This window comes from Lepidothrix coronata, unplaced genomic scaffold (genome assembly GCF_001604755.1).
Source record: "Lepidothrix coronata isolate B3197 unplaced genomic scaffold, Lepidothrix_coronata-1.0 Scaffold144, whole genome shotgun sequence".
Lineage (NCBI taxonomy): Eukaryota > Metazoa > Chordata > Aves > Passeriformes > Pipridae > Lepidothrix > Lepidothrix coronata.
The window spans coordinates 926,993-940,219 of record NW_016690324.1 but is presented as its reverse complement, the minus strand read 5'-3'; the positions used below and the strand labels follow the sequence as shown (position 1 = coordinate 940,219).

Below are 13,227 nucleotides of genomic sequence, written 5' to 3'. Positions count from 1 at the left end.
TGGTTTGCAGAACGCTTTCCAAACAACATCTCTCACATTCCTTCCACAGCTCCTCTGCTTGGAGAAAGAAAAAAGCCTACCAATTCTAACACTCTGAAAAATGAAGGGGTATATTCCTCTGCATATGAGTTGCATGAACATGATTTACCCAAAAGCCATGACTTAAAACAAATAAAACCACTATCAAAAGAGTAACCACAGCCTGTGCTGCCACCTATCCTTGGTTATCTCTGTGTTTTCTGCAGATTCTTTTTCCAAACTACAAACTCTGTCCTGTCTGCCCTTCAAGTGATGTAATGGCCATGGACACTGGCCCTTCTACCAGACTCGGGAGTCACACATTTCACCAGGAGAGAACATGTAAGGTGCATCTGCTTAGGGTAGGTATGGGATGTTAGTTCTGTCTTTTGCATATGGGGCAAATATCAGACAAATTAGAATCACAGAATCACAGAATTGTTTAGGTTGGAAAAGACCTGGAGGATCCTTAAAATTTAGGACCCTAAAAATTTAGCAAGTCTTCAGAGTAAAATCCATGCTTTCCCCTATTCCCTTCTAAATTCTATCATTTTACTGCATTCATAAGAAAATGTAAATGGTTTATTACTATTCTTAGCTCTTGAAATAGTCTTACTCCCAAGAAAATAAGCCTTTCTTTCCTGTTGGACTCCACGCATTATTTTGACTTTCTCCGTCCTATACTGTACAATACTCATAATATCATGCCAAAAAAAGCACATGCTAGAAACACAACTTGAAAAAGAAATTCCTCCTACAAATTCTGCAAGAGTAGCCCTGACTCTGCAGTCCCCATCCCTGTGCAGTGTGAAGGTGCCTCTGGATGGGTTTGCCTAAGGGGGCTGATACAAGCCCAGAGCTCCACTGGACGTGCTGGAAGATGCTCCTGCAGCCCAGCAGCCCACAGGGCACAGAAGGAGGAGGCAGGTATGGAAAAAGGACTACCCAGAAGAGAGGGAAGCAAGCACAACATGAGGCTGAGAGATCTGCACTCAGGGCTCCGTAAAATGTGCTGTATCATTCACAAAATCCAATCCCTCCTGCCATTTCATGGACTGCTCCTTGTCAGTGCTGTAAGTGATGGGGTAAAAGAAAAGAGGTCAGGAAGAGCTGCTGGCCAGCCTGTTCATTAGCCAGCCTGCTCGTTAGCCAGCCTGCTCATTAGCCACACAGGTTCTTCTCCCCACATGTCCACTTCATTATTCTTACAGTGGTAGTAAATCAGAAAACACATTAATAAAGGCTTAAAGACTCAGCTTATGTCAAGATGTGGCTCTGTGTTATCCTAAAACCTTAGGAAGATATTTTGATTTTATGTTTTCCAAAAAAACAGTTGAAATATTGGCCATATGCCAGGTGTTTCCTTCCAGTTTTCTTGCTTCAAAAAACTGTAGAAATCATTCACCTTCTTTAAAGGGCAATAACAGCAGCTACCTATAGTCAACACACCTAGTGAAGAGAAATGACTTAAATGCATAAATTAGTTTTATCTAGTTACAGGTAAAAGGAGATGTTCTTATCCACAAAGTTACCAGTGATGTCCACTGACTCTCTCATTACAGGATTAGTAGACTTCACTCTTAATTTCAGCAGAAAATAGATTGTAATTTGTCCCCTGAGATCCACTGGGCTAGAGGTTAAATGCTGAGAAAAATTGGTCTGACCATATAATGAAATTCAAACACGGAGCTGGCAACTACAGGAAAAGTTAAAGGGAATGACAGTAGGAAAGAAGTTAAAGTAGCTTTATTTATAGCTCACCACATCAGAAGAAAAGTGAAAACATTGTACTTTGCAGGTGGAAGAGTCAGAAAGTATCAGCGACACTGGGCAATTTCAGCCTCTGAATTCTCCACAGAGAGCTGCACAACCGAAGAATTAATTGTATGCATTTATTTTGAAGATAAAGGTCACAAGTGAAGCAATAGGGAGGAAAAATATTAAATTTGACATAAACCAATACAAAGGGAATAAGAAAGAACATAAACTTTAAGGGAACACTGAAAAATTTAAACCCACAGGATACCAAGACCAAAAAGTAACAGCAAGTTGTACAAATGTTGTTCAATTTTAGCAAGGCACAGTTTTGGGAAACAAACAGATCAGTAGATGCACTCCTACAAGGGGCATGAAAAAAAAAGTACATAAATGAGTGGTCAGGGCAGGTCATTTCTGTGGGATCAGAGAGCATGAAACGATGCTGAGGTTACCGTGTCCAGCAATTGAACCTCCCCCACTTGAGGGGCAGCCAGCCCACGTAACCCACACCAGTGGACAAACTCTCTCAGAAGTGCACACAAGACACACACACGAGGTGGTAGGAGAAACTCATCTGTACTGTAAAATGACACCTTCAAAACAACATACTTGGGATGATTTTCACTGGCTTGGTAATTTTTGAGACTTCAAGAAAGAGAACTGGCATCTCTGCCTTTTCCTTGAGGGAAACTCTGACTTTAAAACACCTACTTTAAACAGAAAACAGTTATCTAGAAGAAAAAGCAAAAACATTAGTGCTGAGATTCACACTTATGACTCTGAGAACTCCAGATCTGAAGAAAGTACCAGACGTTTTGAGACCTGGGAATAACTCGGATCTGTGACAGAAACTGTGGTTTAGATATGAGGAAGCAAAATGCTCTTCTGCACTTGAAGAGGACACTCTTCTTTTCAATGTTACAGTTTAATGGAACGGCGCTGAAAATAGTGTGTGAAATGTGGGCCTTTCATTTGCAGACTATTAAAACTGGGAACCCGCTGTGTCAAGACTCTGCAAACAAAGACGAATTTAAAACACACACAGATAAAGGGGCTAAAGAAACCAGATGTGATGTGTTAAAGAACTTACTGAAACTTCGGAAGAAAGAAAGCAATAAAGGGAGAGGGTGATCCGAAAAGGAGGGTGTGCACATCAGAGCTGTTCACAGGAAGTAAATGTAGGTTGTGCAACCCCTACAGGAGGCTGAAGACCTGCTCCCTGGTTCTGTTTTAATCAGACCCAGTATGAGAAATGTCCTAGTGTGCAATTAAGTAATGGCATGACCTGCTTACAAAGCCACAGTCTCCATTAATAAAAAGTGCTCAGAAGTAGGTCGAATAAAATACTACTGTGATCTGTGGAGAAAAGGTCCTGCTCTATGCAACTGCTGGAATCCTGGTTGATCCAAAAAAGTATTTTTCAACCTTCTGCAGCAGACAGTAAACGGGTAACTAACTCAAAATGTGGGAATGCCTTGCCGTTTGCAGGAGTCTTAAGTTCTCAGAGAACACTGGAACACCTCACCACACAACAAGAGAGCTGGTACCTAAGTAAGGCAATAGCACGTTTCAAAGGACACACCTTTGGAAGCTGAGGAGGGACAGACTTCTCAAAATAGATGTTCTGCTTACCCCAGAAATTAATTGTGACCTTAACAAAATTAGTTCCTATATTTGGATCTTTCAAGATGGAAAGCAGAAGAAGCCATTAGGAACATTTTCTTGGATGTACATAGTTTAATATTCTGGTTGGAAAACGACAGAATAGATACTACTACAATGAGGACAATGCAACAGAAGGTCAAATAGGACATAAGGAAATACCTATATTTTATCCAAAGGCCTACAACATACCACAAAGATACCAGTTTTGATTGCCTGAGGAGACTCTGACCAGATGGTGTCCACCTGTATGATGTAGAAAATTACTTACTCTGCTCTCAGATAAAATGTGAGATGATCCATGCACAGAAGATGCAAAGGAAAAAAAAAATACTTACTGATGATAGAGTCTCTTTTAAGGACAGCAGAGGATAATTTACTCCAGTCAGAGGCTGAATCACAGTGTTTACACTCCCTGTGTTTCAGACTGTAACTTTTAAAAGGGAAAGTCTGTGCAATTTACATAACAGAAGGGGCTGTCCAACTGGGCTGTCCAAGGAAATGCACAGTAGAAACCCAGATAATGGGTTACAAAGCAAAGTCTGTCCTGTGAAAACCTGTGGACATGCTTGAGTGTTTGGCATCAAAACAGCTCCATTGCTTTCTGTCAGGCAACACAAGTCTTTAAAATTATGTGCTGGGATGTGCAGTCAGGCTCTGATTTTGCTAGAATTTACATACATACTTGGCTTAGACACGTAGAAACCCCAGCAGAATTCAAAAGACCTTTCAAAAAGGGTTAATGCTGATCCCACTCTGATGATATGCAGAGGAAAGGATGCTGTTTTCTTAAAAAGAATGACTTTTACATTTTGTTCCACACTGTGTCACAGGAAATATTTGCATTTCTCCTGCCACTGTATTACAGTCCTATTCATCCAAAGGACTAAAAAAAAAAAATAAATAAAAACTACCAAAAAAACAGATGGCAACTTTGGTTTGATTTTGGTTTAATTTACAAAGAAAATGCTCCCAAATTAAAAGATTGTATATGCAAAATTTTAATATACTAAAAATATATGCAATATGATCACAATGCAAATGCTAAGAACTTAGCATACAAAAAAATGGATTACTGGAATTATTTGTAGCAGACATCTGTTTTAACTGTCAGACACTCAACCTGACCAGACTTTGAAGATAATATTGTGCTACCTGAAGCTCTGCTTCTTTGCTACATCACAAACCAGCGTAATCCAAAAACCAGATAAAAAAGAAATGAAACTAAATTGTAAATCCATATGAAAGCAGGAGATGGATGTCTAAAAGGAAAAATAACAGTTATATAAGCATGTTTGCCTTCTCCTGGTGTATTCACTGTGAGCAGCTCCTTCCCCCTCTTACCCAGTTAAATTACATGTTCCACCTAAGGAGAGTTATATTCAACTTTAACTTTGTGGCCTGTTCCAAGAAAGCAACTCTGTCAGGAAGGTATATAAAAATATAACCTTAAAAGTCAATGACTTCTGAGAGCTCAAGCTCATTCTAAAAGTGAAGGACTACTACTAAATAAGTATAGACTTCACAATGTTTTTAAATATCTTCAGGAATCCAGGGAAGGTTGCAGGAGGGAGGGGGAAATATTCCCCCAGGAAGGAGAAAGGTGGGTTTTTGACATGGGTAGTTGGAACTGCTCTTAGGAAGCACCATTGACTGACCCTGAACCTGAGCTTTTACATTTACAATTTACAAATTAGATTATATGAATACATCCCTGTAAAATAAAAACTGAAAAAAAAATCTATTCTCTGATTTAAAATAGGCAACACTATTAATACAAATAATATATAACAAATTCTTGGGACAACTGACAGACATGCACTTACATTGACAGCAGCCAAAGCACCAGCCAGTTCCTGAAGATCCATGACTGGTTAGTAAAGCAAGTGGATCAGCCCAAACCCACCCAGGTCAGCCCAGGGCTACAGATATTGTTAGCATTGGGCATGAGTTGAAAAAGCACTGCTGGTGTCCCAAGCATTTCTGGAAGAAACAGCATCTGGGCAAGCAGCCAGCCATCAGGTTTCTCTCAAACAGTTTGGGAGGGTTATAACAGCACACAGTGAAGACTGAAATGCTGTAGAGCAAACCATGCCTAGTTCACCAAATAAGAAGAAACAAGTCCACTCTATTCATAAGGTGACTACGGCTTGGTACCTCCAGACATGTAATGCTGACAGCTTATTAAGAAAACACACAACCACTGACATCTTGAAAAGCTCAGTTTCTATATAACTACTTCTAACAACTTTGCATTTTAATGATAATATAGTGAAATTTTTGGGCAGCTGATCTTTTAATTTTTAAAAAAGAAAGAGGATTGTACTAATGAAGTAGAACTAGGACATCATGTTTTGTTACTGAAACTGATGTTCCTTCATTTGCTTCCATGGGTGCTAGATCATACTGGCTGTTCATCCTGAAGCTGTGATCCTCAGTCTTCTAGGATCCTGTCAGTGAGTCTGACTCTGCACTGCAGACCAATTTAATCACATGTTCCTTATCCATTTCAGATGTGGTGTTGATATTGTGTTTCTCCTATACCTGCTTGTGTCTAAGCTCACACATTCTAGCTCACAAACTACAAATGTTCTGAGGAGACTGGGAGAAACATCATGTCTCTGAATTTCCACAACCAAATACTGCCATCCTGTCAACCTGAAGAAGATATTTTTGGCACATCTGCCTCAAGCACTGCAGAAATATTTATCAAAAATCAGAAAATCCACCTGTATAAAGAGTTTGTCTACAATAGCAGGTTCATCTGCTGAGATGAAGAAAGGGAGTTCCCGTAGTGCAGGCAATAATCTGGAAGGATTAACATAATTCTAATTTATTTTTTTTATGGCACTTTTCAGAGCCTCCAACCACTTCTCCTTCACAACCCTTGGAGAGGACAGCCAGCTCCCTTATGCTCCAACTGCATCCACAAGTAAGAATCTGGCCAAGGACCAAGAACATACTCAAAGTGCAATGCCTTCCACAATAGCCTGCAGGCCACAAACAGCTGACCATGATTGTTCTGCCCGCTCAGTGGAGAACTAGTTTGAAGACTATCAGGTTGACCAAGATGATAACAAGTTGTCTAGAACATTTTTATCTGAAGTAGGAAAGCTTTCACAAAACTTTTTTTTAATATGGTAAAAGTCACATTCATAATTCAGAGAGCTGTTAAAAAAGTTATTGATTAGCTTCAACTTTCCAATGATTTGTAAAGATCCATTTCAGCTCTGAAAACACATCTAGATTGCACACTTCAGTTGTTCTCTTCATCTGTCTCAGATTTGATTTTTAGGTCAATAAAACTAATTTTGTCATGGACTTCTGATAGAGAAAACCATGAGTACCCAAACTAACTGTGTATCTCCTCAGTCAGGGCAACAAACCTTCATAATTTATAGTACAGTTCAAAAATCCCTTCACAGAATTTACATTTTCATGTAAATGCCTTCCAACAACTTCTCATTTGGCAATACCAATTCCATCAGCCAGACTTTTCACTGACAAAGATTGGAAAATAAGGCACAGTTGGTAGTGAAGTGCAAACCAAAGGGGATGTTCAGAGGAAATAACATCAGAAGTTGGCAAGGTAGCAGATGCATTCGCTGGCTTAAACCAGATTCAATCAACAAAAGTTTGCAATGTAAAGATCAAAGTAGGAAACTTCAGTTTCAGTATGATTTCATCCCTGATGTCTGATGCAAAAGCTGGAAGACCACCAGAAGCATAGACAGATGTCAAACCACCTTGAAAAGCAAACACTTCAAGAAAATACTAGGAATTAAAAGAAACAAGTTTATAACAAATAACTCTAAGACTTGTCAGTTGACAACTCAGTTATCAGACAGCTCCACCATCCCTGTCTCCAGAGTAACCTGGAAAAAGAGGTGGAAGTACTTGAGGTATGTCACACTGGCCATGGTGTGTATATTGTCAGGCAACTGAAAAAAAAAAAATCCATAATACTGCAGAATTCCTCCACAGAAGTAAACTATGTGTGAGGCAAAAACTTGATGTAGAAAACCAGTTAAGAATAACCTTACTGATGTCTTAATTCACATCCAAAATGCCAATAAACCTGAGAAAAGCATATAGCCCAGTGGTCTCTAAGAATGTCTTGCTGGTGATACATTGCTCCAAAGATTCTTCAATATTCCTTTCAAACACAAAAAATAAAAAAGTAAATGGAGAGACAGTTAAGTGCAGTATTAACTTCAGTGGGTTACTTGCTCATTATTGCTGTCCATGGAGCAGTGGCTTTTGGAGAACCACTGGTATAATTTCTTGGAGTTTGTGTAATTCTATAGACAATCTGTTTTATATTCTTGCCCCACAAGAAAGAAAGAAACTGAGATGGAGGGAATGGGTAGAGACAGAACATAGTACCCAAGGGATTGGAGTTCAATTTGTTGTTCTACAACAGATTTACTGCACAATCTCGGGGAAATCATTACTGCCAGATGCTTAAAGGTATTGAGGTAATGCTTCCTGCAGGAAGGCTTCAGTGACCTGGGCAAAAAGTACATGTCTCTGCCCTGCAGCATTTACCTTGTAGATATACATGGAGGAAGCAGCAATCCTTTGCCAAAGGTATTAGCAGAACCACAGAAGTTGTAGTGCCATGAAAGAATCAGCCTGACATCCAGATTGGAATGTGGCAGCTCCCAGACCAACTCTCCTGCTTCTTCTAATGAAACAAGAGTGCTGGGAAAAGGCAGACACAGGGGCTGTGCACACAGGTTGAAAACTACAATTCTTTTGGTGTCTTTCTGAATTCCAGCCAATTGTGAGTGCCATTGAATTGAGACCTGGCTTCATTTGTTTGTGTTTGAGAAATTACTTAAAAATTCAAACAGAGCAGCATTTCATAAACCCTTTGCCATTTTCACACGCAGCATGAGGTCTTGGACCTTTAGAGTCTTACCCATACTTTGGCTTTAACCTCTGTTCTATTTTATCATAACCCTCTTTTCTAAATATAAGGAGTTCATACTCAGGTGAACACGAGAAGGAAGAAGGAACACGCTCCCCCACTGCCCTTACAGTCAACACCTGTGTTGATGAGGAGAGCACAAGGCAAGCAGCAGCCATCAACAGGATCTTCCTCCACCTTTCAGCACAGATGAACAAGGAAGAAGAGTTTTGGCTCCTCCTCAGTTCTAAAAGTAAAGAGCAATTAAATTTTGAGCAAGTAAATTTTGTCTTTTACACAAAACGATCTGTGCCAAGTATGGGGAGAGCACAGAACTTCTGCCTGCCCCCCTGAGGCAGGACTGCAGGCTCACACTCTGCTTTCTGAACGGCTCTTCTTGCTCAGTTCTGGTGCTCCTCTTGCCCTCAGCCAGCTGTCCACATCAAACAATTGCAACATTAAAACCTGCTTCTCATAACAGGAATGCACATGGCTGAGAGAAACCGCAGGGAAGGAAAGACTAAGGGGAAAAGCATTTGATTCCCTTCCATTCTCAGGCAGCCAACATACTATCTCCATACATGTCATCTTCTTGGCACAGCAAACTAACAACTTCCTATGACTAAATAAATAGAAATACAACTGACTCCTACTGGCCCTTTATGCAGAGGCAGAATGCATTACAATTAAGCAATCTCAAAATTATGAACTCTAAAGGCTATAGCAAGGAAATATTGGCTGGATAAGCTGTTCATTATAAAAAAATATAGCTCTTTTCTCACTAAACAAATTGCTGTGCAATAATTACTGCTCAAATGACAGTATGACAGTTTAAGATGTCAGGGACAAACAGTGATAATCTGACTGCTGAACATGCACTCCAGAACAGGAAGCTGCAGCAAGTTTTAAAACACACAGCCTTGCAAAATATATCCCAGGGAGCTGGTTTGCATATAAAACTCAAACTCTTCTGCAACTTTCCATCAATCACTTGATTAGGCAATGAAACTCTCCAAGTGAAAGATCCATGAAAACAGACTCTGAATAAATTAAAATTTTCCAAGGCAAAACCATATTTTACCTATGAAACTTGTTTCCAGGGCTGTCCAGCCCATTATTTGGGATTAACTCTTTCTAACATTTCCCCTTGCAGGCTGGAAGTGAGAAGTGGACGAGGATGCCGAGAACTTGCCATTTCGTCCTCTGTTTCAGAGCATCAGACACCTCAAGCAACTTTACCACAAATCAACATAAATCCTGGTTTCAGCTACTCTGTTCCAGAGTAGCTACCTCAGAGCATGTGCTCAAACTTCTAGTGCCACTGTCTGTAAAGCAGCGCCTGGTGCAGCGCAGCTATTCCCACACAAGAGAACATTAGTTAATTTGCATTCACAGTTACCATATGAGGTGTGAGTTTCTGACAGTCCACACATTTTATATTTAAAGGCTGTAGGAAATTAATATAATTATCTTTGATATAATAACAAAAGTAACTTACCAGCCCATCGCAATTGCTGATAGCCACTGAAGCATTTGGCAAGTCAGTGATATCCCCAACATAGAGGCAATTCCCATAGAGAGGTTCAATGTGAGTCTCCTCAGAGTCCTCCTGCCACTCAACTGTTGCTCCAGGGGCCACGAGCCTCGAGTTTGGCCGCAACCTGAAGTGAAACTCTCTTCCAAAAACAGTGACATTGTAAAATATTTGCTCATTTGCTACTTCACGTTGCAAGTCCTCCACTGCTCTCCTGAAACGTCCTTTTGGCGGTCCAGACACCAGGTGGGATAGGAACCTGCCCTCTGAATCGGTGCTGGTGGGGATGACAAGGCTGTACTCCTCTATATTCCTCAGAATCGAATCTTTACAGGGAGAAAGCAAGAGAGGACAGAGATACTAGAACTAAACACATCCTGACGCCGCGGGATTTTTATTCCATTATTCATTAGCACAGCAGACACTTACATAAGGCAGATGGACACTGCACTCTGTGCAGGCACTTCGTTCACCTGCATGGAGTGCGCAGAGTTCATTCAAACTTGCCTTTTGCTCCCCTAAACACCAGACGGCAGCGTGAGCCTCCCCACCCCGCCGGGACCCCGCACTCCTGCCCTTGCAGCGAGGTCCCGTTACCCTTTGCCACCCACCCGGGACCCCGCACCCCAGCCCACCCTGTCCGGGACCGAGTCGCCTCGGGGACTTCGGGGCTACCCGGGTGGCCAGAGTTGAAGACGAGGGCGCTGGTCCGCCTCGGGGCTGCTCAGAGGGACAGGGGTAGGGGCTGGGTTTGCAGGTGGCAAGTCTGCAAAGGAAAAGGCACGTCCCTCAAACTACCCCCGGTGCGGCGGGGATGGGTCGAGCGGTGATGGGAACACCACGGGCAGCGATCGGGAGCGGTCTCTGCGGGAACCCCGGGAGTTTTGGACGGAGGCGGTGGCCGGGGCAGGAGGAGGAGGCAGACCAGCTGCCATGTGTTTCATCCCGCACGGGGAACTCCAGGCACCGCGCCCTGCCCGCCGGGGCTCGCCCGCTCCGCGGGGCAGGCAGCGGGCGACGCGGGGCTGCGAGCGCTGCGCTGTCACTGCCGGGCGCTGCCCCGTCCCTTCTCCAGCTCCCCGTCCCCGCCTGCCCCTTGCAGGAAACAGCTGGAAACCCGGCAAAAAGTAGCCGCAGAAGAAGTTCAAGGGGAGCGGAAAGCCGCGGGGCGACGAGCCGCGACTTGGGACGGGCGGGCTGGCGGGCACCGGGGCAAAGGCGAGCAGCCCCGAGGGGCGTCCCGGCGGAGACCTACCTCTGTCCCCGGGGCGCCGCAGGGCGCCGGCGGGCAGGGCGAGCGCGCAGCAGAGCAGGACGCAGGCGATGCCCGCGGGAGGGTCCATCGCGGCGGCCCCGGCCCGAGGCGGGGGCCGGCGCCCGGGCTGCCCGCAGCCGGGGCGGGCCAGGCGGCAGCCCCGCTCCGCGCCGCTCAGCGCTGCCCCGCGCCCCGCCGCCCGCGCATTCGCCCAGCCGCAGCCGCAGCGGCAGTGGCGGCCGCGCTCCCGGCTCGCAGCGAAGCAGAGACACCAGGAGGCGGCGGGGGTATAGTACTGGAAGCACAGGGCGTGCGGAGTGAAGTCAGGCTGATTGACAGAGGCGCTGCCACACGGCGCAGCCGGGGCCGCGGGGAGCGGGGACGGGACCGCCCGCCCCGCCGGGGCAGCCCCCGCACCGCCCCCGCCGGGCTTCCCCGGCCGGCACCGCCCGCCGCTCCCCCGCTCCGGGACGGGGCCCGCCGGCGGGGACGGGACTTGGCAGAAGGCGGGTTTTGAGGCAAAAAAGAAACGCCCCCGCGCCGAGCTCGGGACCCCCGGGCGTTGGGGCAGCGTCTCGCTGCCGAGCCCCGAGGGCTGCTCCGTCCCGGCTCCCGGCTGTGCATCCACTGGTGGTCAAGGAACACCAGAGACAGATAAGGGAAACTTAAAAGTACCTCGGCGCGAGTTTTGTTGGAGTCTTGGTTTCCAGTTGACAGCAAAGACCCAAATGGAAAAAGTGCCATCAGCAGAGGCAAGCGACAATCAGAGATCATTATCTGATCCGATAAATTAACTCTAAGCAGCCATTTCACACGAAAAATTGTTGGGACTATTAGCTAATAAGACTGAAATTACTTGCTGCAAAGCCATCTTATATTAAATATCTGCAATTAGAGAGATAGACCCTGAAAGTGTTTAGGAATACTATAAATAAGATATAAGAGAACATTTTTTAAAATGATATAGAAGAAGATTTTTTAAAATTATTAAAGAATCAAGAGTGGCCTTTATGGAAAAAAACAAGTTATATTTGTTTCCATATGGCCAGGATAAATGCCATATCGCTTATTCCCTTCAGATAATGTATGTATTTACTCAGCTGTTTCATTACTTGGATCATCTGCTGCTTTCACCACTTTACTCTTCAACCTTGCAGAATCCTATCAGCCCTTCTCATGCTCCCGCTGGCCCTGCCAGCCCATGGCCTTACCTGCCACGGGCTGATTCACACCGTACCTGCATGTATTATACCCCTCTGGAAATCCGCATGCAATGGCTTCCTGAGGGAAGCTGGTCCTCTGCCAAGGAATTTTCCTGAGTATCCTTGACTATTCTTGCTCCTTTTTGACTAAAGGTCCAGTTATCACCTTCCATCCCTACATTATGGACACAGGTGAAGGGTATAGAAATAAAATAACAGCAAGCCAGTCTGCTCACTGCCCATGATGAGGTTTTATGGACCCCAGCTCTGGTCAGTTATTTATGGCAGCACCTGATTTCTGCTTGCTTGGTTTGATGTTCTGGTTTGGTTTTCCCACTTTTTAGGTTAAGAATAAAATGGGAAAGATTATTCTAAATAATGGAGAAGATCAATTTGTACATTGCATTCAAACATCCCTTTACTTATCATTTCAAATGACCTCTGTTTGGGATTGCTATCTGCACCAGGCTTCTCCCAGTTCTTCCTTTTGGTTTGGTTTTCTGTTGGCTCATTTTTTTGTTTTCTTTTGGGTTTGAGTCCATATTGAGCAGCTTCTCTTACTTAAAATCTCATATACTTCCATCAGTACACAGCTGGTAAAGTTCCAACTTCATTTTTATTGGACTTGTATTTTAAGCTGATGATGTGGCTTTTTTATGTTCCATCCATCCCATCCTGCTCAAATTGAAATAACTTCTGCATATAAACTTGAAAGGGAGAGGGGATGGTCCTCTATATCTGAAATCAAAGTTCTTGTTTGTACATCATGTATCCAGAAAAAAACAAGGACACAGAGTAGGTTATAGAAATACAAAACAATCCAGCCAATACTTCTGCTAATTAAGATGGATTTTTACTCTTGAAAATACCGGAGGTTAGAAAACAT

General features: G+C 43.7%; 1 protein-coding gene across 1 annotated transcript in view; it reads right to left on the bottom strand.

Moving 5' to 3' along the window:
• The window catches only part of ADAMTS2 (ADAM metallopeptidase with thrombospondin type 1 motif 2), a 173,761-nt gene extending 162,534 nt beyond the window's left edge, over positions 1-11,227 (bottom strand). Inside the window, exons 1-2 of the mRNA XM_017828007.1 lie at positions 11,140-11,227; positions 9,849-10,210 (exon numbers count right to left, since the gene is read on the bottom strand). Of these exons, the coding sequence (XP_017683496.1) occupies positions 9,849-10,210; positions 11,140-11,227 (450 nt within the window). The remainder of the gene's footprint in view (positions 1-9,848; positions 10,211-11,139) is intronic.
• Positions 11,228-13,227: the final 2,000 nt, after the last annotated feature.